The sequence below is a fragment of the Hemitrygon akajei genome, chromosome 2 (genome assembly GCF_048418815.1).
Source record: "Hemitrygon akajei chromosome 2, sHemAka1.3, whole genome shotgun sequence".
Lineage (NCBI taxonomy): Eukaryota > Metazoa > Chordata > Chondrichthyes > Myliobatiformes > Dasyatidae > Hemitrygon > Hemitrygon akajei.
The window spans coordinates 84,638,124-84,662,991 of record NC_133125.1 but is presented as its reverse complement, the minus strand read 5'-3'; the positions used below and the strand labels follow the sequence as shown (position 1 = coordinate 84,662,991).

Below are 24,868 nucleotides of genomic sequence, written 5' to 3'. Positions count from 1 at the left end.
GTTTGTCCTGTTGGGTGAGGTCTTTCATTGATTCTATTGTGTTTCCTGAATTTACTGTGAAGGTCTGCAAAAAAGTGAATCTCAGCATTGTATATCGTGACATACAGGTACTTTGATAATAAATTGATTTTGAACCACAAACAAGAGAAGATCTCTAGATGCTGGAAATCTGAGCAATGCACACAAAATGCTGGAAGAACTCAATAGGCCAGGCAGCATCTATGGAAAAAAATATAGTCAACATTTCGGGCCAAAACCATTTGGCAGGACTGGGGAAAAAAAAAGCTGAGGAGTAGTTTTGAAAGTTGGGGGAAGGAGAGAAAGAAACACCAGGTGACAGGTGAAACGTGAAGAGGGAGAGATGAAGCAAAGAACTAGGAAGTTGCTTGGTGAAAGAGACAGAAGGCCATGGAAGAAAGAAAAATGGGGGGTGGGGGGGGGGGAGAGGAACACCAGAAGGAGGTGATGGATGGGTGAGGAGATAACATGAGAGAGGGAAAAGGGGATGGGAAATCGTGAGGTGGGGGGAGGGATTACTGAAAGTTTGAGAAATCGATGTTTAGGTTGGAGGCTACCCAAATGGAATGTAAGTTGTTGTTCCTCCAGCCCTAGTGTGACCGTATCATGACAGCGAAGGAAGCCTTGGATGAACATATTGGAATGGGAATGGGAAGTGGAATTAAAATAGGTGGCCACTGGGAGATCCCACATGTTCTGGTGGACGGAACGTAAATACTCAGCAAGGCAGTCCCCAAATCTACGTTGGATCTCGTTGATATACAGAAGGCCACACCAGGAGCACCAAACACTGTATATGACCCCACAGACTCACAGGTGGTGTCACCTCACTTGGAAGGACTGTTTGGGGGCCTGAATGGCAGTGAGGAACGAGGTATAGGGGCAGGTGTTGCACTTGCTCTGCTTGCAAAGTTAAGTCCCAGGAAGGAGATCAGTGGGAAAGGACGAATGGACAAGGGATTCATGAAGGAAACGATCCCTGTAGAAAGCAGAAAGTGCGAGGAAGTAAAGATGTATTTGGTGGTGGGATACAGTTGGAGGTGGCGGAAGTTTCAGAGAATTACGTGCTGGACGCAGAGGCTGGTGGGGTGATAGGTGAGGACAAGAGGAACCCTATCCCTGGTAGGGTGGTAGGAGGATGGGGTAAGAGCAGACTTGCGTGAAATGGAAGCGATGCAGTTGAGGTCAGAGTTGATGGTGGAGGAAGGGAAGCCCCTTTCTTTGGAAAAGGACTAGATCTCCTTCCTTCTGAAATGAAAAGGCTTATCCTGAGAGAAGATTCTAGAATGAAAAGCCTCATCCTGAGAGCAGAATAATTTTGAACTTTGAGTTAGGCTCCATTTTTCTATCACAGCTGATATATTTACCCTTTCATCTTCCATTCTTTTGCCTGCTCCTCATAATCTTTGACACCAATATTAATCAAGAACCTATCAAGCTCCATTTTAGACATACCAAATGTTCTCTCCACATCTGCTGTATCTGGGCCTTTCGATATTGGACAGGTTTCAAGGATACACCCCCCCCCCCCAATCTTTTAATCTTCAGCAAATACAGGCCCAGACCCATCAAATACTCCTCATATGTTAATCTTTTCATTCCAGGAGTCATTCTCCTGAAGCTCTTCTGGACTCTCTCCATTGGCAGCATATTTTTTATCAAATAAGGGTCCCAAAACCTCTCGCAACATCCCCGACAAGATTCCACCACAAAGCACCCTTTGCTCCACTTTCCTCTTTCCACATGGATCACTTCTTAGATGACTCCCTTGTCCTTTCATCCCTCCTCACTGATCTCCTCTTGGTACTTATCCTTGTGAGCAGAAACAAGTGCCATACCTGCCTCTACATCTCCCCCTTCTCTATAATTCAGAGCCCCCAACAATTCTTCCAGGTGAGGCAAAACTTCACCTTTGAGGCTGTTGGGGTCACCTGCTGTACCTGGTGCTCCCGGTATGGCCTTCTGTATATCGGTGAGACCTGATGTAGATTGAGAGATGGCTTCATCGAGCATCTACACTCCACCCACCATAAAAAGTGAGCTCTCCCAGTGGCCACCTACTTCAATTCGACTTCCCATTCCAATGTGTCAGTCCATGGCCTCCTCCACTGTCACAATGAGGCCACACTCAGGTTGGAGGAGCAACACCGTATATACTGTCTGGATAGCCTCCAACCTGATAGCATGAACATTGATTTCTCGAACTTCTAGTAATTGCTTTGCCCCCCCCCCCCCTCACCATTCCCCATTCCCATTTTGCTCTCTCACCTTATCTCATTACTTGCCCATCACTCCCTCTGGTGCTCTTCACCCTTCACTTTCTCCCATGTCCTCTCCTATCAGATTCCACTTCTCTTTCACCAATCAACTTTCCAATTCCTTTCTTCACCTCTCCCTCTCCTGGTTCCACCTGTCACTTGCCACCTTGTACCTCTTCCTTCCCCCCCCCCCCCCCCCCCCACCACTTCTTACTCTGACTTCTTATCTCTTCTTCCCAGTGCCGATGAAGGGTCTCGGACCAAAACATCAACTCTTTACTCTTCTCCATAGATGTTACCTGACCTGCTGAGTTCCTCCAGCATTTTGTGTGCATTACTTTGATTTCCAGCAACTGCAGATTTTCTTGAGTTTGCCATGCTTTCAAGGTGAGAGGAGGTAGGTTTAAGGTGGATGTGAGGAGAAAGCTTTTTACTCAGAGAGTTGTGGTTGACTGGAATGCACTGAATTGAATTGACTTTATGACTTACATCCTTCATATACATCTCTGTCTAAATGTGCAATTGCAATTTTATACTAATTTATAATAAATAGTATGTTCAACAGGACAGTCAATATAACATAGAAATACAGTTGTGTCAGCATGAATTAATCAGTCTGATGGCCTGGTGGAAGAAGCTGACCCAGAGCCGATCATGCTGCAGTACTGTTTCCCGGATGGTAGCAGCTGGAACAGTTTGTGGTTGGGGTGACTCAGGTCCTCGATGTTGCTTTGGGCCATTTTTACACACCTGTCTTTGTAAATGTCCTGAATAGTGGGAAGTTCACATCTAGAGATGTGCTGGGCTGTCCACACCACTCTCTGCAGAGTCCTGCGATTGAGGGAAGTATCGTTCCCATACCAGGCAGCCAGTCAGGATGCTCCCAATTGTGCCTGGTATGGTGGTAGAGGCAAATGCATTAGATACTTTTAAGAAATGTTTGGATAGGCACATGGATGTGAGAAAGATGGAAGGATATGGACATGGTGTAGGTAGAAGGGATTAGTGTTCGGATGTTTCTGATTTGTTTTTCAGCTGGATCGGCACAACATTGTGGGCCAAATGGCCTGTTGCTGTGCTGTACTCTTCTATGTTCTAACTTCTCCAGTGGACTCACAGAGATTTGGAGACTTAGGGTTCCCACCATTGGATTTCAACCTTTGGCCTTCTGATCGACCTTTGGGTTTTGATGTAGACTTCTGATGATCTTTGGGCTTCAACATCTGGACTTCAAATGACCCTCGAGCTCAATTAACAACCCAGGATGAGCCCTCATGCATGGAACTTTGTTCGCCGAACTCAACAATGACATGCTGATCTGCGGGTGTGGGAGACAGTGACCCAGGCCTGACACTCGACCACTTTTACATTGTTAGTGTTCAAAAATGGAGTGTGGCCTTAGACTATTGTCTGTCCTCTTATTTTCCCACATCCCTGACTCTTAACTCCCCTTTCTTTCCTCAAAACCAGTCCTATGAATCTTTTATGTGTGTTGGTCTGGCAGCATGTTCTAGGCACCTACCAATCTGGGTGTAAAAACTTGCACTGCATATAGATGGGTGTTGATTTGCCATGGATAATTTGCTACACAAAGCTTGCATGAGCATCTTATTTACTCAACGATAAGAGAATCATTAACAGGTCCGGCATTGGTTGCCCTTGAACTGCATGGCTTGCTACACTGGTAATTAATAACAGCAGATGGCATTCATAAACTAGGTTTTCTTTTAAACAGTAATTGCAGTAATTCCCCAGTCACCTTTGCCCTTTCAAACACTTAGCCCTTTCTTCTTGGTTTATATAACTGAACATGAATATATTGTTGTTTTGAACTCAAGTGTCATGGATACAGTCCACTAAATTTCTAGATCAGTAACATAACACCTGTACAAACACATCAGCTAATAGATGAGGGAAGAGAAGAGCAGGAGAATATTAGGAAAATTGGATGCACATGAGGCTATTACCTTAAGACATAGGCCCATTCTGCCCACCATAAGACCATGCCAGATTTATTATTCCCTCTCAACTCCATTCTCCTCATCTCTCCCCATAACCTTTGATGTCTTTACTAATCAACAACTAATCAATCTCCACTTTAAATGTACCCAACGACCTGGCCTCCATAGGCCTTTGTAGCAATGAATTCCACAGATTCACCAACCTCTGGTTACAGAATCTCTTCCTCATTTTTGTTCTATCCTGAGGCTGCAACTTCTGATCCTAGACTTTCCACAGCATGTCATCTGACTGGTTCACCTGAAGCTTTTTTTTAAACTTATCTAAATTTCTACTAACATATTAATTCAGAAGTACCTGCAAATGAAAGTGCGGTAGTCACAGCTATTGGTTCAGTCATCACTGATGTTCGACAGTCAGATTCAACCAGATCCCCTTTTACAATCACTGGGGAAGAGGTGAAGTGCCGTAGTCCCACCTTTAATGGAGCGATCCAATTGAACTGAACTGAAGAGAGGCAGCCAACAAAACCCTGTGCATTGGCATTCAGTATCTCCTGGTCAAGATTGCCGATATCTGTAAAGGTGGAAGAGCACAAGAACTGGTTAATAGTATGTTAGATAGCAGTTGAAGAAGATGAAATATTTATATTAATGTTATACACAAAATACCATCCAGGTAAAGCAAAGGCAGCACTTCCATTGTGTAATGGTATTTGGTTCCGTGCCGGCAAAACACCTGAACTTACTTTGCCAATGGTAACTCTTGAGCAGCCAGCCTCAACTATGGACCAGCTGTCCTGGACAATGAATATCCATCACAACCACCTCAGTTTCTCTCCCCATAGTCCCACACTACCTCAGACCCCTTTGGGTATTTTGCCACTTACACAAAAGGACAATTTAATATAGCCGTTTCAAGTCAAGTCCAGTTTATTGTCATGTGCACAATTACAGTGAGGTTCAGGTACAAAGAAAAACTTGCCTGCAGTACCACCACAGGAATATAGGTGTAAACAACACAAGAAGCATAAAATGAACTTAAATCTACACCATAGAGTGAGAAACAAAGACTGAAGCAAAAAGTTTTTGAGTTTTTGAAGAGTGAACCACAAAGGTCAATGAGGGTCGGGTAGTGAATGTCATCTACCTGGACTTTAGTAAGGCCTTTGACAAGGTCCTGTATGGTAGGGTGATGTGGAAGGTTAGGTCCCATTCAATCCAAAGGAGCTAGTTTGGTGGACTCAAAATTGGCTCACAGGTAGGAAGCAGTAGGATCAAATGGTTGAGCAGATTCAATAGACTGAATGGCCTAATTCTGCTTCTATGTTTTATGGGCTAAGTGGACAGTAGTGGTTAACTGTGGGATGGAGACCGGCGGCCAGTGATGTGCTCCAGAGATCAGTTCTGGGATTCTTGTACTATTGAAATAGTTGATTTGGATGCAAATAGACAAGGCTTGTTCAGTAAGTTTGCAGCTGACATAAAATTAAAAGTTAAAAGGACATTTATTATCAAAGTACATATACTATATACAACTTTGAGATTCATCTCCTCACAGGCAGCCAGAAAACAAAGAAACCCAACAGAACCCTTTAAAAAACGACATCCAATGTGCAGACATAAAACAAATCATGCAAACAACAGAAGTAAGCAAACAGCATTCAGAAGTGTTCACAAAAGGGTGTCCACAGACACTAAGCCAGCAGCCAATTCAACCTCAGCTCAACACAGACATGAGTAAACCTCACAGAGTATGCGAGTTGAACAGGCCCATCTCTCGCTTCCGGTCTTGACACCCCAACTATTTCAATTTGGCCCAGCGCTTAAATCACCAAACCTCGGGTCATTCCTCGCTCCTGGACTAAGGCTCTACCACCTCGATTTGGCCCCTTAAATGGTCATTAAGATGGCACCTGTGTACAATGCTCCTTAGGTCAACAACTTCTGGATAGATCATAAAACCATATATTTGTGGTGAACTACATATACCTGTCCGGACTGCTCCTGTGGCTCCTCCCACAGACCCCTGCTGACTGCTCCTGTGGCTCCTCCCACAGACCCCTGTATAAAGGCGACTGAGGCCTGTTGCTCAGCCTCATTCCCCAGGATGTAGTCTTGTTCATTCTTCCAGTCAATAAAAGCCGATACCTCGCTTCCTACGTCTCAGAGTGAGTTATTGATGGTGCATCAATATTTCACATCTTTTATGTCCTTGATGATTGTATTTCATCTTGATTGTGATTCTGGAACTGTTGGAATCTATAATTTGCAGTTTGGTGATCATTTGGGTTCTTCAGTGCTCGGCAGTCTCCAAGAGCATTCTGGGAGGCAGAGGAAGTGTGCAGAAACTTCATGACAAGAAGTCTGGGGAACGGGGTACAAGCTGACTTCGATGCCATTTTGCCATTTAAACCTTCCATCGTCCGAAGTGACAAGGGAGTTAGAAACAGAGGTGAATGCAAAGAATGAGTGCCAGCTGCTTGCTTATTTATCACTGGTGAGATCACTCTACTACGGAGAGGGGAGACTGCCCTTTTATCACCGGTGAGATCACTCTACTACGGAGAGGGGAGACTGCCCTTTTATCACCGGTGAGATCACTCTACTACGGAGAGGGGAGACTGCCCTTTTATCACCGGTGAGATCACTCTACTACGGAGAGGGGAGACTGCCCTTTTATCACCGGTGAGATCACTCTACTACGGAGAGGGGAGACTGCCCTTTTATCACCGGTGAGATCACTCTACTACGGAGAGGGGAGACTGCCCTTTTATCACCGGTGAGATCACTCTACTACGGAGAGGGGAGACTGCCCTTTTATCACTGGTGAGATCACTCTACTACGGAGAGGGGAGACTGCCCTTTTATCACCGGTGAGATCACTCTACTACAGGGAGGGAAAGACCTGCCACTGTGCCCAAAGACTGTTACCCAGGTATTTTGAATTTGGGCTTGGATGATGGATATTATTTGGTCTTAGTTTTTTTAATATACTGTGTTTTTATCCAAACTTTCTCGTGGTTTTTTTTTAGCATGCAGAGGATGGGAATTTGGAGGATGAAGTGTCCATTCCATTTTTGTTCAATTTTTTTTTTGTGAGGGAAGGAAGGATTTGGAGTTTGATGATTGTGCTACCATTCTTTTATTTCTTTATTTCATGGCTCTCTGGAGAAGAAGGACTTCAGTGCTGTATACTTCGATAATAAATGAACCTTTGCATCTTTCCAATTCTGGTCAGAGCTAAAATTGATTAATCCTTGGATCTTTCTTTGCTCACCGGCTTGAGTCCAGGTTCTGCCTCACTTCGGTGCTGCCACATTCAATCACCTCCAAGTTTGCTCCAGCAATGGCCAAGCATTGCTTAATTCCCAGGTCAAGCTGCCTCAATTCGGTCCACACCCGCCATGCCGCAACTGTCCTGCAGCTTTGAGACATCAGCTCACACCGCAATAATGTCAGATTCACAAACTGAACTCCGAAAGGGAGGTTACAATCTATTGATTGCAGAGATTGTTTACCAGAAAGTGTGATTAATAAAGCAGTTAATAGTTTTCATTGTTTTGTTTGCTGCTAGCAAGTAGTCACTGAGCTTCACCAGCGCCATCTTAAACTGGAAGAAAAGGTGCTATTGCTAGTGAAGAGTGTTATTGTAGATTACAGAGAGATCTTCATCAGGTAGAGAAGTGGGCCTAGGAGTGGCAAATCAATTTCAGTATAGTTAAGTGTGAGGTGACACATTTTGGAAAGTGAAATCAACGTAGGACTGATACGATGACTAGGGAGTGTAATGGAACAGAGAGACATTGGAGTACAAGTACCTATTTTGTTGAAACTAGTCTCACAGTTAGACAGAGCATTGAGAAAGGTGTTTAGCACTCTGGTCTTCACCAGTCTGGGGCTTTGAGTATAGTGCTGAAATGGAGTGGACATACAGAGGATGTTTTCAATAATAGGAGAGTCTGGGACCAGAGGGCTTAGCCTTGTAATACAAGGATGTCCCTTTAGAACAGAGACAAGGAAGATTTTCTTTAGCCAGAGAGTGGTGAATCTTTGAAATTAATTCCCAGAGATGGCTGTGGAGCCAAGTCATTGGGTATATTTAAAGTGGAGGGTGAGAAGCTGTTGATTAAGTAAGGGTGTCAAAGTTTAAGGGGAACAGACAGGAGAATTAGGTTAAAATGGAAGTTAAAAACAGCCATATGAATAGAGGAGCAGACTTGATGGACCGAATGACTTAGTTCTGCTCTGATATTTTATCTCCATCAACTGGAAAAATAAATCATGTATAAGCTTAACTCACATGTATGTTCTTTTTGGAAGATTATTTCTCTTCAAACTATGAATCATTCTATTATTGAAAGGGTGCATACATCTGAAATAGCTACTGTTAAAAGTGACCTATTGTTATTACGGAAAATGTCACCATTTTTAATTAAACTTTATTGAATTTAATCTCTCGTGCACTGCTAAATGCCAAACACAGGTCAATGAAATTAAAGACGTCAATCTTGTTCAAATGTGTGTCAATTTGAAATATTGATGGGAACAGAAGTATGTTTTGGTCCCAGCACACACAAGTCTCACTGATCTGCTTTCAGAAACATGGTGTCTGTAGGACAGATGTTGATGCCTACAAAATAAACTAATGGATACAGCCCAGTCCATCATGGGAAAAGCCCTCCCTGTGGTGTATTAAATATTTTAGTAATATTATAAATAGATTGTGTGATTAAACATTCTTTGGTGTTTACATAACTTATTACGGGTTATATGTAAAACTCCCACCCAGTGAGCACATCTACACCAAGCACTGTCGCAGGAAAGCAGCATCCATCATCAAAGACTCCCACTGACTATGCCATGCTCTCTTCTCACAGCTGCCATCAGGAAGGAGGGACAGGAGTCTATTACCCATGCAATCAGGTTTAGGAACAGTTATTACCCCCAACTATCAGGCTCTTGAACCAGAGGGGATAACTTCACTCAACTTCACTTATCCCATGCCAGAACTATTCCTATAGCCAAACGCTCTTCATCTCATGTTCTCGATATTACTTATTCATTTATTATTTTATTTTTTTCTCAGCTCAAGCTGGAAGAATCTGAGGTGTGGGTATAGACAAGCATATTCATTTTTGAATTCCTAGGAACTTTGGACTATTCGACTGGTGTTTCATATTGTGGCTTTCTGGAGATTTACAAAATATTGCTGTGTAGGCCTAATTGTTTAATGTTAGTATGTAGTGACTTCAGGTTGAAACCAGCTGTACTTATTACCATTGGAACAATGTATACCCTGTTCATGTTCCATAGTCTTTCAAATTCCTCTTTTAATTTAGCATATTTCACTTATTAATTTTTTATATGTTATGTGTGTTTGGCTTTACCTATTAAGTAAGTTGTTCTTGCTTGTGTATCCTGTAATATTATATCTAGATGGTTATTATGGATTGTCCTATGTGTAATAATGGATCAGTTGTAATATAATTTGCAGGACTCTGACTTTAAAACTGGATCAGGCTTGTACTTATAGTAATGTACGGTGTCATTTATGAGTTCGTATTTTAAAGTAAGATTTTGTTGAATAATATTTGCCACTTGCTTGTGCCTGTGTAAGTAACCAGATTGAGTTAAACTGCTACAGGATTCTGTAATGTCTTGGATTGTTTCATGTTTCACTTGGCATTTGCTGCATTTATCGTCTTGAATTTGTTGTTTTTTTTTAATATATATTTTTGATTTTTTTTGTGTTAACCATCTGGTCCTGTTTTGCCACTGCGAACCTCTCTGTTTCTAAGAAGGGGTATCCAACTCTGAGCCAGGTATTTTAACACTTGTCGATATCTAGACTACTCAGATCATGGGAATGGCTTTCAAGAAGAGTCACATTCTTCCATTGGTTAACGTTTTCTTCTGTAGTGATAATTTCTTCATTTTTCTGGGTTGTGTTTTCATTTAAGTTTAGTGGTGTGTACATCTTATCAGGAAGATAATGCAGCTAAATGCATGGCTAAGAAGTTGGTGCAGGAGGGAGGGCTTCACGTTTCTGGACAATTGGGCCTTGTTCCACGGAAGGTGGGACCTGTTCTGACGGGACGGGTTGCACCTGAACTGGTGGTGGACTAATATCCTTGCGGGAATGTTTGCTAATGCTGCTCCAGAGGGTTTAAACTAGATTTGCAGGGGGAGGGGAATCAGAGTGTTAGAGCAGATAGTGAGGTGGTGGAGGATAAAGGTCATGTGAGAACTGCCAGTATAGTGCATGGAGTAAAGCCAGATCTAACATATAAAGAGGCTTTGAGGAAAGAGAAACAGAATAAAGGGTGTAAAGGTAGTAAGGTAGAAGGGCTAAAGTGCATGTACTTCAATGCAAGAAGCATCAGGAACAAAGGTGATGATCTGAGAGCTTGGATACATACATGGAATTATGATGTAGTGGCCATTACAGAAACTTGCCTGGCACCAGGGCAGGAATGGATTCTCAATATTCCTGGATTTCAGTGTTTTAAAAGGAATAGAGAGGGGGCAAAAGGGGAGGAGGGGTGGCATTACTGGTCAGGGATCCTATTACAGCTACAGAAAGGGTGGGTAATGTAGCAGGATCCTCTTTTGAGTCAGTATGGTTGGAAGTCAGGAACAGGAAGGGAGCAGTTACTCTATTGGGAGTATTCTATAGGCCCCCTGGTAGCAGCAGAGATACCGAGGAGCAGATTGAGAGGCAGATTTTGGAAAGGTGCAAAAATACCAATGGGTGTTATCATGGATGACTTTAACTTCCCTAATATTGATTGGCACCTGATTAGTTCCAATGGTTTAGATGGGGCAGAGTTGGTTAAGTGTGTCCAGGATGGATTCCTGTCACAGTATGTTGACAGGCCGACTAGGGGGAATGCCATACTAGATCTAGTATTAGGTAACAAACTGGGTCAGGTCACAGATCTCTCTGTGGGTGAGCATCTGGGGGACAGTGACTATCGCTTCCTGGCCTTTAGCATTATCATGGAAAAGGATAGAATCAGAGAGGACAGGAAAATCTTTAATTGGGGAAGGGCAAATTATGAGGCTATAAGGCTAGAACTTGCGGGTGTGAATTGGGATGATGTTTTTGCAGAGAAATGAACTATGGACATGTGGTTGATGTTAAGGGATCTCTTGCAGGCTGTTAGGGATAAATTTGTCCTGGTGAGGAAGATAAAGAATGGTAGGGTGAAGGAACCATGGGTGACAAGTGAGGTGGAAAATCTAGTCGGGTGGAAGAAGGCAGCATACATGAGGTTTAGGAAGCAAGGATCAGATGGGGCTATTGAGGAATATAGGGTAGCAAAAAAGGAGCTTAAGAAGGGGTTGAAGAGAGCAAGAAGGGGGCATGAGAAGGCGTTGGCAAATAGGGTAAAGGAAAACCCCAAGACATTCTTCAATTTATGTGAAGAACAAAAGGATGACAGGAGTGAAGGTAGGACCGATTAGAGATAAAGGTTGGAAGATGTGCCTGGAGGCTGTGGAAGTGAGAGAGGTCATTAATGAATACTTCTCTTTGGTATTCACTACTGAGAGGGAACTTGATGACAGTGAGGACAATATGAGTGAGGTTGAAATTCTGGAGCATGTTGATATTAAGGGAGAGGAGGTGTTGGAGTTGTTAAAATACATTAGGACGGATAAGTCCCCGGGATCTGACGGAATATTCCCTAAACTGCTCCACGAGGCAAGGGAAGAGATTGGTGAGCATCTGGCTAGGATCTTTATGTTGTCCACGGGAATGGTACCGGAAGATTGGAGTCCCCTTGTTCAAAAATGGTAGTAGGGATAGTTTGGGTAATTATAGGCCAGTGAGCCTTACGTCTGTGGTGGGAAAGCTGTTGGAAAAGATTCTTAGAGATAGGATCTATGGGCATTTAGAAAATCATGGTCTGATCAGGGACAGTCAGCATGGCTTTGTGAAGGGCAGATCATGCCTAACAAGCCTGATAGAGTTCTTTGAGGAGGTGACCAGGCATATAGATGAGGGTAGTGCAGTGGATGTGATCTACATGGATTTTAGTAAGGCATTTGATAAGGTTCCATACGGTAGGCTTATTCAGAAAGTCAGAAGGCATGGGATCCAAGGAAGTTTGGCCAGGTGGATTCAGAATTGGCTTGCCTGCAGAAAGCAGAGGGTCATGGTGGAGGGAGTACATTCAGATTGGAGGGTTGTGACTAGTGGTGTCCCACAAAGATCGGTTCTGGTACCCCTACTTTTTGTGATTTTTATTAATGACCTGGATGTGGGGGTAGAAGGTTGGGTTGGCAAGTTTGCAGAGGACACAAAAGTTGGTGGTGTTGTGGATAGTGTAGAGGATTGTCAAAGATTGCAGAGAGACATTGATAAGATGCAGAAGTGGGCTGAGAAGTGGCAGATGGAGTTCAACCCGGAGAAGTGTGAGGTTGTACACTTTGGAAAGACAAACTCCAAGGCAGAGTACAAAGTAAATGGAAGGATACTTGGTAGTGTGGAGGAGCAGAGGGATCTGGGGTCCCTGAAAGTTGCCTCACAGATAGATAGGGTAGTTAGAAAGCTTATGGGGTGTTAGCTTTCATAAATCAAGGGATAGAGTTTAAGAGTCACAAGGTAATGATGCAGCTCTATAAAACTCTGGTTAGGCCACACTTAGAATACTGTGTCTAGTTCTAGTCGTTTCACTATAGGACGGATGTGGAAGCATTGGATAGGGTACAGAGGAGATTTACCAGGATGCTGCCTGGTTTAGAGAGTATGCATTATGATCAGAGATTAAGGGAACTAGGGCTTTACTCTCTGGAGAGAAGGAGGATGAGAGGAGACATGATAGAGGTATACAAGATATTAAGAGGAATAGATAGAGTGGACTGCCAGCGCCTCTTCCCCAGGGCACCACTGCTCAATACAAGTGGACATGGCTTTAAGGTAAGGGGTGGGAAGTTCAAAGGGGATATTAAAGGAAGGTTTTTTACTCAGAGAGTGGTTGGTGCATGGAATGCACTGCCTGAGTCGGTGATGGAGGCAGATACACTAGTGAAATTTAAGAGACTACTCGACAGGTATATGGAGGAATTTAAGGTGGGGGGATATAGGGAGACAGGGTTTAATGGTTGGCACAACATTGTGAGATGAAAGGCCTGTACTGTGTTGTACTATTCTATGTTCTATAATCTTATACACCTCTGTCAAGATGCCTCTCATCCTCCTTCACTGCAAATAAAAACCTCCAGTTTACTCAACCTTTCTTACCTAAGACACATTCTCTAATCTTCAACTTTCTTTAAAGAGTACGAGTATGGCTGCCATACTCTTAAGTTTCTTCTTATGTTACCTGGAAATCTCCCAGAATAGAAAAGAGTACTCCCATGATGAGATGGGTGGAGGTCACAGATTCAGGTTCAGAGTTCCAATCACAGAGTCATAGACCACTACACCATGGAACAGGCCTTTCAGTCCCTGCTGAACTTTTTTACTGCCTAAACCCATCTCCTGCACCCAGACTATACCCTTCCCATCCATGTACCTATTCAAGCTTCTCTTAAATGTTGCAATTCAACACACATCCATCATTTCTACTGGCAGCTCGTTCCATGTTTGCACCACCCTCTGAGTGAAGAAGCTCCCCCTCAGGTTTCCCTTAAATATTTCATCTTTCACCTTAAATCTATGATTTTCAGTTCTAGTATCATCCAACTTGATGGAAAAAGCCTGCTTTTCTTTATCCTATCTACGCCCCTCATAATTTTGTATGCCTTTATAAGACAGCCACTCATTCTCCTATGCTTCAGGGAATAAAGTTCTAACCTATTCATCCTATCCCTGTAACTCAGGTCCTCAAATTCCAACAACATCTGTCTAAATGTTATTGATACTCTTTCAAGCTTATTGATATACAGTCTGTTTATCAATTCGAATCAGTACATTTTGGCCCAATTAAGCTGCTGACCCAAATAGCCAAATTTTCAAGGAAATAGTTAAAAAGGTATAAAAAAAACACAAACTACCATTTAACTGAGTCATAAATTATGTACTTAAAAGAAATGCAGAATAAATTAGAACACTACCAATGCCACTACAGTACTATAAAGCTGTGTATTATTTTCTAATAGTTATCGGCAGAAGAATTTATCCAGTATACACTGCTGTGTTCTATTGATTGATTGACACAGACACCTAATGCAGATAATGGACAGTCTTCGTACAATGCTTTCAACCATTACATCCTTCAAATCTTCATTTTCATTGTAACATTCTAGATGATACTGATACATTCAAATTTCTCATAGTTCCTAACTTGAAGTAGTAAAATCAGTTCATTTTCACTCCCGGTCATTCTGGCACCTCCAAGCCTGAATGATTGAAACCACAGTGAGGAAAACAGTTCCGAATTGTCTTACTGCTTGTTTCTCAACAACAATCAGTGACAAAATTCAGGGCTTTTTGAACACAAACACATGCAATTGACGCTTTTTAAAAACTATAATATCTAAGCACGGCATAGTGTCTAATGGCCATAGGAGTTCATGCGAATTATGCTAGTTATAAACAGTTCGAGGACTCCTGTCCCAATTCATGGCACAGTGTCTGAACCCGCACACCTTTGGGATGTGGGAATCCTGAGGAAACCTAAGTAGCCATGGGGAGAACATGTAAGCTCCACACAGCCAACAGGTAATAAAGTTTGAAAGGTTAGAGGTTAGGCAGGGTGGTAGGTCAGGCAGTGGAATGTTCCTCCTGTGAGATGCGGATTTCAGGGTGCCTACATCTGCAGGAAGTACACCCAACTTCAGCTCCCGACTGACAAGGTCAAGGAGCTGGAGCCTCTTAGATGATACTTTTACTGAGGTGCTCACAGCCAGAGTGCAGCCTTCAGATAGTGTTTGGCTGACCACCAGGGGAGGTAAAGGAATAAGGGGTTCCCCTGTGGTCGTTCCCCTCAGCAACAAGTATACCCCTTTGGATACTGCTGGGTGACCTATAAAGGCACAGCAGCATCAGCCAGGTCAGTGGCTGGCTCTAACGCTCAGCAGGGAAGGGTAAAGTCAAATAGAGTGATAGTGTAATAAAGAAACTACCTCTGACATCCTGCCTAAAATTTCCTCCACTGATCTTGCATAGATATCCTTGGGAAAAGGGCCTGGCTTTTCAGTGTCCCTGATGATCTTATAACTTCTATCAAGATGCCTCTCATCTTCCTTCACTCCAAATAAAAAATCTCGAGCTCACTCAACCTTTCCTTCATAAGAGTGATAGATAGGGAGATGGACAGGAGATCCTGTGGCCGTGAAAAAGATACCATGATGGTGTTTTGTCTCCCAGGTGTTAGGTCATGAGTGTCTCAGAGTGGCTGTAGAATATTCTCAAGAGGGAAGGTGAGCAGCCTGAAGTTATGCTGCACATTGGCACCAATGACATAGTAGAAAGGGAGGAGAGATCCTGCGCAGTGAGTATAGGGAGTTAGGGAAGAGGCGGAAGAACAAGGTAATATTCTCTGGATTACTCCCAGTACATGTGCTGATTAGGGCAGGAACAGATGATAGTACAGATGAAAGAGTGGCTGAGGAATTGGTGCAGGGGGCAGGGTTTCAGATTTTTGGATCATTAGGATCTTTTTTGAAGAAGGTATGACTTGTACCAAAAGGACGGGTCACATCTGAATCTGAGGGAGACCAGTATCCTTGTGGGCAGATTTTCTAGAGCTGTTGGAGATAGGAATCAGACTGAAAGAGCTGAGAATAGGGCAGTTGGTGTTAAATTGATATACTATACAGTGAGGCTGTGATGAAGGACAGGCAGGTGATTGGGCAACATTGTAGTTAGTGGGATTGGTTGAATTTTAACATGGGGGCAAAATGTGAAAGGGTGATAAATACAGGATTGAATATATTATATTTGAATGTACACAGTATATGGAATAACTTGTAACGCAGTTAGAGGTATAATGTTGTGGGCATCACTGAGTCATGGCTGAAAGAAGATCATTGTTGGGAGCTTAACATCCAAAGCATACACATTGTATCAAAAGGACAGGCAGGTAAGCAGAAGGGATAGGGTGGATATATTAAATCCTTAGAAACAGGTGACATAGGATTGGAAGATATAGAATCCTTGCGGGTAGAGTTAAAAAACTGCAAGGGTAAAAAGATCCTAATGGGAGTTATATACAGGCTGTCGAACAGTAGCCAGGATGTGAGATATAAATTTCAACAGAAAATAGAAAAGACATGTAATAAGGACAATGCAAGATTTCAATATGCAGGTAAAATTGGAAAGTTCAGATTGGTGTTGCATCCCAAGAAAGAGAATTTGTAGAATGTTTATGAGATGGCCTTTCAAGGCATCTTTAAGACCACTAGAGGAAAGGCAATTCTGGATTGGGTGTTGTGTAATGAGCCAAATTTGTTTAAGGAGTCTAAGATAAAAGAACCCTTAGGATGCAGTGTTATAATATGACAACAATTATGCTGATATTTTAGAGGGAGAAGATAAAATCAGATGTATCAATATTACCATGGACTGAAAGGAATTGATTGGAAGGGGACACTAGCAGGGATGACAGCAGAACTGTAATAGCCATTTTGCAGTAAGAGTTTCTCAGGGAAAGTTGGAAGATGCAGGATAGATACATCCCAAAGATGAAGATGTATTCTAAAGGGAATATGAGGCAACCGTGGCTGACAAGGCAGTCAAAGACATCGTAAAATCAACGGGATGGTATACGATATAGTGAAAATTAGTGAGAAAGGCAGAAGATTAGTAATCTTTTAAAAACCAACGGAAGGCAGCTAAAAACCCATAGGTGAGAAAAAAATGAAATATTAAGGTAAGCTAGCCAATAATATAAAAGAGGATACCAAAAGTTCTTTTAGATATATAAAGAATAAAAGAAAGAAATTAGAGTGAATATTGGACTACTGGAAAAGACACTGAAGAGGTGGACAATAAAATGACAATGATCTTAATAAATATTTTGTGTTAGTCTTCACTGTGGAAGACACTAGCAGTATACCAGAAATTTGAGTGTGTCAAGGGGCAGAAGTAAGTGCAGTTGCTATTAATAAGAAGAAGTGCTGGGAAGCTTTGAGTGTCTAAAAGTAGAAAAAGTCACCAGGTTCAGATGGATGATACCCCAGGCTTTTGAAAGAGGTAGCTGAAGAAATTATGAAGGCAGTCGTGATGATCTTTCAAAAATCACTAGATTCCGGAATGGTTCTGGAGGAATGGAAATTTGAAAGTATCACTGCACTCTTTAAGAAGATGGAGGCAGTAGAAAAGAAATTATAGGCCAATTAGCCTGACCTAAGTGGTTGAGAAGATGTTGAAGTCTATTATTAAGGATGCGGTTTTGAGGTATTTGGAAGTACATGATACAATAAGCCACAGTCAACATGGTTTCCTTAATGGGAAATCTTGCCTGACAAATCTGTTGGAATTCTTTGAGGAAATATTAGGCAGGATAGACAGAGGAGCGTCAGTGGATGTAGTTTACTTGGATTTTCAGAGTGTGTTTGACAAGGTGCATACAAGATAACAAGATAAGGACTCATGGCATTACAGAAAAAATACTAGCATGAACAGAAGATTGGTTGACTGGCAGGAAGCAAAGAGCAGGAATAAATGGAGCCTTTTCTAGTTGAATGTTGGTGACTAGCGGTGTTCTGCAAGGATTTGGGACTGCTTCTTTTCGTGCTATATGTCAATGATCAGGATGATGGAATTGATGGCTTTGTGGCCAAGTTTGTAGATGATTTGAAGAGAGGTGGAGGAGCAGGTAGTTTTGAGGAAGTAGGGAGTCTGCAGAAGGACTTAGGCAGTTTGGGAAAATGGGCATAGAATTGGCAGATGGAATAGAGTGTAGGGAAATGTATGGTCATGCACTTTGGTAGAAGGAATAAAGGCATAGCCTATTTTCTGAAGAGGGAGTAAATTCAAAAAAATCAGAGTTGCAAAGGACTGCATTCCATAATGGTTAACTTGCAGGTTGAGCCAGTGGTAAGGAAGGCAAATGCAGCATTCACATTCGTTTTGAGAGGACTAAAATATAAAAACAAGGATATAAGTCAGAAGCCTTATGAGGCATTGGTTAGACTGCAAGTGGGCTGTTGTGAGCAGTTTTAGGCAACCAATCTAAAAGATGTGCTGGCATTGGAGGGGGTCTAGAGAAGATTCACGAGAATAATTCCAGGAATGAAAGGCTTAACAAACCAGATCTGTTGATGGCTTTGGGCCTATGCTCACTGGAGTTTTGAAGAATGAAGGGGAACTCATTGAAACTGATTTAAAATTGAAAGCCCTAGATAGAGTGGATGTGGAGAGGATGTTTCCTATAGTGAGGGAGTCTGGGACCAGAGGGCACTGACTCAGAATAGAGGTACATCCATTTAGAACAGAGATGAAAAGGAATTTCTTCAGCTAGAGTGTGGTGAGCCTGTGGAATTCATTGTCACAGATGGCTGTGGAAGCCAGGCCATTGAGTATATTTAAAGCAGATATTGATATATTCTTGGTGAATCGGGGCTTCAAAAGTTACAGTGAGAAGGCAGGAGAATTGGGTTGAGAGGGATAATACATCAGTCATGATGGGATGGCAGAGCAGACTAGATGGGCTGAATAGCCTAATTCTGCTCCTTTGTCTTATTGTCTTCCTCAAAGGGGACCACAACATTGTCACGGTTTGGAGGCTTGCCTCAATGATCCAGAGAGCTATGTTAGTTGGAGTCAGGGCTTTATGCTTTAGCTCTTCATAGGGTCACCCATGTCAAACAGGTCTAAGGGAGAGACCAGACTAAGAGTGCTCTACCAGTCCTCCAGTTTTGGGGTATCAGCTCAGGGCTAACAACCATGACTGGTTTAACAAAACTGTTTTGGAAACAGTAATGAAACATCCTTCAACATCTAAGTGCAGCAGTATTTCTGAGACTCCACCAGGACTTGTATGGCTGACAGTAATGAAAACTGACAAGGAGCAACTGGCTCAAAGAAGGAAGCCCTGAACACCACCAGAGATGAAGACCTTCATTACTGCCCCATATGCTAATGGCATAATGGGCAGTAAGTAGGTAAGCCTTATTGTCTAATGGAAATAGGACTTAGATTACCTCAATAGGTGTATACATTCCGTGGGTCAGAATACTGATTGTCCAGAATAATGTAGTGATCTCCCAAAATGAGATACAACCACTGAATAGGAAAGGAATGGGGCACAGAGATCATACAGTTGAATTTGAGTCCCTCTGTATAAATCATTGATTTCCCTGAATGGAATATAGATTTCTCAGAAAGAAACATATATCTCTGAGAATGGGATATGGTTCCTGTAGGTACAATTGCTGAAAACTAAAAATTAATACAAAAATTATCAAAGAATATAAAGATTTCAGACACAAAACACTTCAGTCTATCAAGTATACCCAAATAAGATCTCAGACTTTCCTTTAGCACCAACGTTGTTTTCGTCAAGGAAAATTAACTTCCTTTCCCTACTTTAGAACAAAATATTTATGATCTTTGTTTTGCCCTTCTGTCTCCTCAACAGCTAGTGCTCCGGTGTAATGTTTCCTTCACAATATCTAAATTGCTTATCAATATTAACAAGCTCATTATTGATTAATCAACTTCAGAAACAACCCTGAAAAACAATAAACACTACAGGCAAGTCAGTGATCTTCTGTTGGGCACGAACATGCTGATGGATTTTTGAATTAGGAGTCATTCTATTGAAAGAGAATGAACCAAGTTTTTAATCTAATTGTCTTTTGGATTTGAGTTTGTCTCTGAAACATTTTGATAGACATAAATGTCGAGATTTACACATTCTGATCTGACTGCTGTCAACACTGGAAGACATGTCAAGATGAAATGCATGCTCCCTGCTCAAGATATTATCAGATTCTCCTTGCTCTTAATAAATCAAGTGTCTGGCTTTTCTAAAAGATTATGTGCAATGATAACTGTGTAATAACTTTTAAATGTGAAGTAGTTGCTAAATCTGAAATTACTTTACTCAATCTTCTTTCATTCTTAGAACATTGTTTAGAAGAATTTAACTCTTACATTTGGTGTAATTGTTTTAGAACATAAAACAATACTGCATCGGAATAGGCCCTTCAGTCCATGACGATGTGGCAAACTAATAAATCTAGTAATTAAATGCCAGATAAACAAATCTCTTCAACCTATACAATATCTATCTCTCTCCATTTCTTCCACATTTATCTGCCTATCTAAGAGCCTCTTAAATGCCCTTATCACCTGTACTATCACCCTTGACATTGCATTCCAGGCACTCAACACTCTTGTATGTGTAAAAAAAAACATCCTGCACATTTCCTTTGGACTTTGCCCCCTAACCTTAACTGCATCTCCTTCTGAATTAGACATTTTGACCCTATGAAAGAGATAATGTTTGTCTATTCTATGTATGACTTCCATAATCTAATAAACTTCAATCAAGACACCCTTGGCCTCTGACACTCCAGAGAAAACAACCCAAGTTGTCCAAATTCTCCTTTCATCACATGCTCTCTAATTCAGGCAGCATCCTCACAAACCCCTTCTGCACCCTCTCTAAAGCCATGACATCCCCATAATGGGGTGAACAGAATTGAATGGAAGTTCTCTAGATGTGGCCTAACCAGAGTTTATAAATCCAAATTTGTTTTAAAATTATATGAAATTATACAAAAACATCTTCCCATCTACTTTGTTACAACCTTACATCAAACCTTTCAGGCAATTCTGTCCAATGTGTCCTTGTTGGCTCTACGGTACACTTCTTTCTTCCTCGTTTCCCAATGCACCAACAATGTATGTATCATACTGCGGGAGTAACTCAGCAAGTCAGGCAGCGTTTATGCAGGGAAATCGACAGTTGATGATTTGTGCCGGAAACATTCATCAGGATATTTTGAATGTGTTGCTCTAGAGTTCAAGCATCTGCAGATTCTCTTGTACTTCACAGATGTAATGCTTCTTTTCTTCGGTACATACTTATGAATTGTTGCTTTTTTTGGATGAGATATTAAATGTATACAGTATACATTTGTATAAGTGTAAAAGATACAAATGGACAATTCACCTAGGAGCAGGAGTATCATTTGCTGTATTCTGTAAGTCACAGGTTTAGGGTAAAAGGTGAAATATTTAAAGGGAATCTGGGGGTGAACATCTTCACTCAGAGGCTGGCAGGATTAGAGAACCCTGGTTGACGAGGGATGTTAAGACATTTTATGTCAGGTGTAGGCAGCCAAGATCAAGGGAGTCCCTTGAGGAGTATAAGAAATATAGAAGACTTAAAAAATAAATTAGCAGCGCACTGGAGATCAGTGTGTTAATCAATGTGTGGAATAGTCAGAGATGGACAAGGTCTTAAATGAATTCTTGACTTGTTATCTATACTTACTGTGGAGAAGGATAGGCTGGTGAGTTCAGGGAAGAGAATGGTGATGTCCTGAAACATAGTGGTATTATGAAAAAGGAGATGTTGGTACTTTTGAAGCAGATCAAACCCTGGACTCAACTAGCCGTTGGACAATGTGGGAAGAAATTGCTGGGGTTCTGGCAGAGATTGTTCTATTTTCTTGAGTGTGGGTGAAGCACTAGAAAACTGATGGATGGCTAATGTTGTCCAATACGTAGGGCTGCAAGGACAAGTCAAGAAACTACAGACAAGAGAGCTTAATATTTAAGGTTACTGGAAAGGATTCTGAGGGACAGGAACAATCTGCATTTTGAAAGGTAAGGAAAGGAGTGGCCTTCTGCATACAATATTCTGCCTCTTGGACTTGATTACGTTATTCAAAATGGTGACCTAGATTACTGATAAATGTAGTGTGGTAGCTATTGTCAACATGAACTTTAGCAGAGCCTTTCACAAGATACTACATGGTAGACTGGTCCAGAAGGTTAGATCACATGGGATCCATGGTGAGGTAGCCAAATTGATACAAAATAGGAGGCAAAAGATAGTAATGAAGGGTTTCTTCTTTCAGACTTGGGTCCTGTGACCAGTGATGTGCCACAGAGATCAATGCTGGGTCCCTGTCATTGGTAATACATATTGATAACTTGGATGAGAATGTAGGTGGGGTGATTAGTGAGTATGCAGATGACACCAAAATTGGTGATATAGTGAAGAAGGTTGCCTCAGCTTCTGTTTAACCTCAATTACATTGAAAAGTGGGCAAAGGAATGGAAAGAAAAATAAAGGATGGAAATTAACTCAGACAAGTATGAAGTGATCCATTTTGAGAAGTTAAAGCAGTACAGGACATACATAGTGAACGACAGGGCTCTGGGGACGTTGTTGAAAGAGGGGCTGCAGTACAAGTAGCAACACAAGCAGAGAGAATGTATAGCAAGCTTTCCCTTATCAGTGGTACATTAAGTACAGGAGGTAGGATGTTATGTTACAACCACACAAGGTGTTGGTGAGACCACACTTGGATCTTATTAAGTTAAAGAGGGTGCAGAACAGATTCTCAAGGGTGTTGCCAAATGGAGCGCTGTGTTACAAGGAGAGGGTGAATAGGCAGGGGCAGATTTCCCTGGAGCAAACCTTGTGGATGTTTATAAAATGATAAGGGACATAAGTTCAAACTAAATTTATTATCAAAGTACACATATGTCACCATATACTACCTGAGATTCATTTTCTTCTCGGCATTCACAGTAAATACAAAGAAATACAATAGAATCTCTGAAACACTACACACAAACAAAGACAGACATATCACCAATGTGCAAAAGACATCAAAATGTGCAAATACAAAAAGGAAAACAAAATAATAATAATAATATGAAATTAATAAGTATTAAATAGTACTGAGTACATGAATTATATGGTCCTTGAAAATGAGTGCATAGGTTGTGGACTCTACTCAGTGTTGGGTGAGTGAAGTTATCCACGATGGTTAAAGGGTTTAACTGTCTCTGAACCTGGTGGTGTGGGACCTAAGGCTCTTGTGCCTCCTTCCTGATGGCAGTGAGAGGAGAGCATGGTAAGGCGAATGCTTCAGTTCTTTTTACTCAGGATTGGCGGTCCAATTCTAGAGGAGATGGATTAAAGTGAGAGGTTTAAAGATTTAAAGGGAATCTGAGAGACATTTTTCTTACAAAGAGGGTGCTGGATATGAAATAAGCTGCCAGAGGAGGTGTTTGAGGCAGGCACAATCACAACATTTAACAAACATTTGAACAAGTCCATTGAAGGTAATTATGTCTTTCTGTCCCTGTTGCACTTTATTCTACACTTTGTTACTGTTTTCCCCTGTACTACCTTAGTGCACTGTGTAATGAATTGATCTGTATGAACAGTATATCACTGTATATCAGAATGTGAAAATAATGAACCAATTACATGTGAAAATAATAAGCATTTGGGAGTCCTTGTGCAGCATTCCCTAAAGGTTCATTTGCAGGTTGAGTCTGTGGCAAATGCAATGTTAGCATTCATTTCAAGGGGACTAGAACATAAAAGCAAGGATGTAATAAAGCACTGACTTTATAAAGCATTGGTGAGGTCTCACTTGGAGTATTGTGAGCAGTTTTGGGCCCCTTATTATAGAAAGGATCTGCTGACACTGGACAGGGTTCAAAGGAAGTTCACGAAAATGATTCCAGAAAATGATCGTGTGGATAGCCAGAGGCTTTTCCCCAGGGCTGAAATGGCTAACATGAGAGGGCACAGTTTTAAGGTGCTTGGAAGTAGGTACAGAGGAGATGTCAGGGCTAAGTTTTTTTATGCAGAGAGTGGTGAGTGCGTGGAATGGGCTGCCGGCGGCGGAGGCGGAAAGGATAGGGTCTTTTAAGAGACTCCTAGATAGGTACATGAAGCTCAGAAAAATAGAGGGTTATTGGTAACCCTAGGTAATTTCTAAGGTAAGGACATGTTCGGTGCAGCATTGCGGACTGAAGGGCCTATTTTGTGCTACAGGTTTTCTATGTTTCTATGATTGAATGGCTTGTCATGTAAAGAGCTTTCGATGGTTTTGGGCCTGAATTCACTGGAATTCAGAAAAATGATGCATGACCTAATTGAAACCTACAGATTGTGGAAAGACCTTGACAGAGTGGATTTAGCCTATGATGGGAGAGTCCAGGGCCAGAGGACACAACTTCCAAATAGAGGGCCGTCCTTTTAGAATGGACACGAGGAGGCATTTCCTTAGCCAAAAATCTGTGGAATTTGTTGCCACAGGCAGCTGTGGAGGTCAAGTCGTTACGTATATATAAGGCAGAGGTTGGCCGGTTCTTGATCGGTCAGGGCGTGAAGGGACATGGTGAAAAGGCAGGAGATTGGGGCTGAGAAGGAACATAGATCAGCTATGATGAAATGGCGGAGTAGACTTGATGGGCCAAATGGCCAAATTCTGTTCCTATAACTTATGATCTTCTGGTCTTATTCCATCTCCAATAGGAACGGTTCAGAGGGATATGGCTAAACATGGGCAAATGAGATTAGCCTGGGTACAACTCTCCTTCCTGTCTATGACTCTCAATAATATCCCTTTGAAGAACCAATTGTATTTATAATTCATGGTTTCATAAAATTTTGTTAGCTATCTACCTTTCTATGAAGTGAATTTTACAGGGTTTGCTGCTGTCTCACATTTTGTTACAAATAAAAAGAAATC

At 41.8% G+C, this 24,868-nt stretch overlaps 1 protein-coding gene across 3 annotated transcripts in view; it reads right to left on the bottom strand.

The window, feature by feature from the left end:
* Positions 1-24,868, bottom strand: part of LOC140714304 (contactin-associated protein-like 5) — a 1,942,527-nt gene that overhangs the window by 95,791 nt on the left and 1,821,868 nt on the right. For all 3 annotated transcript variants that reach the window (XM_073025413.1, XM_073025423.1, XM_073025434.1), the window contains one exon: positions 4,593-4,811. In XM_073025413.1, coding sequence (XP_072881514.1) covers positions 4,593-4,811 — 219 coding nt within the window. The remainder of the gene's footprint in view (positions 1-4,592; positions 4,812-24,868) is intronic.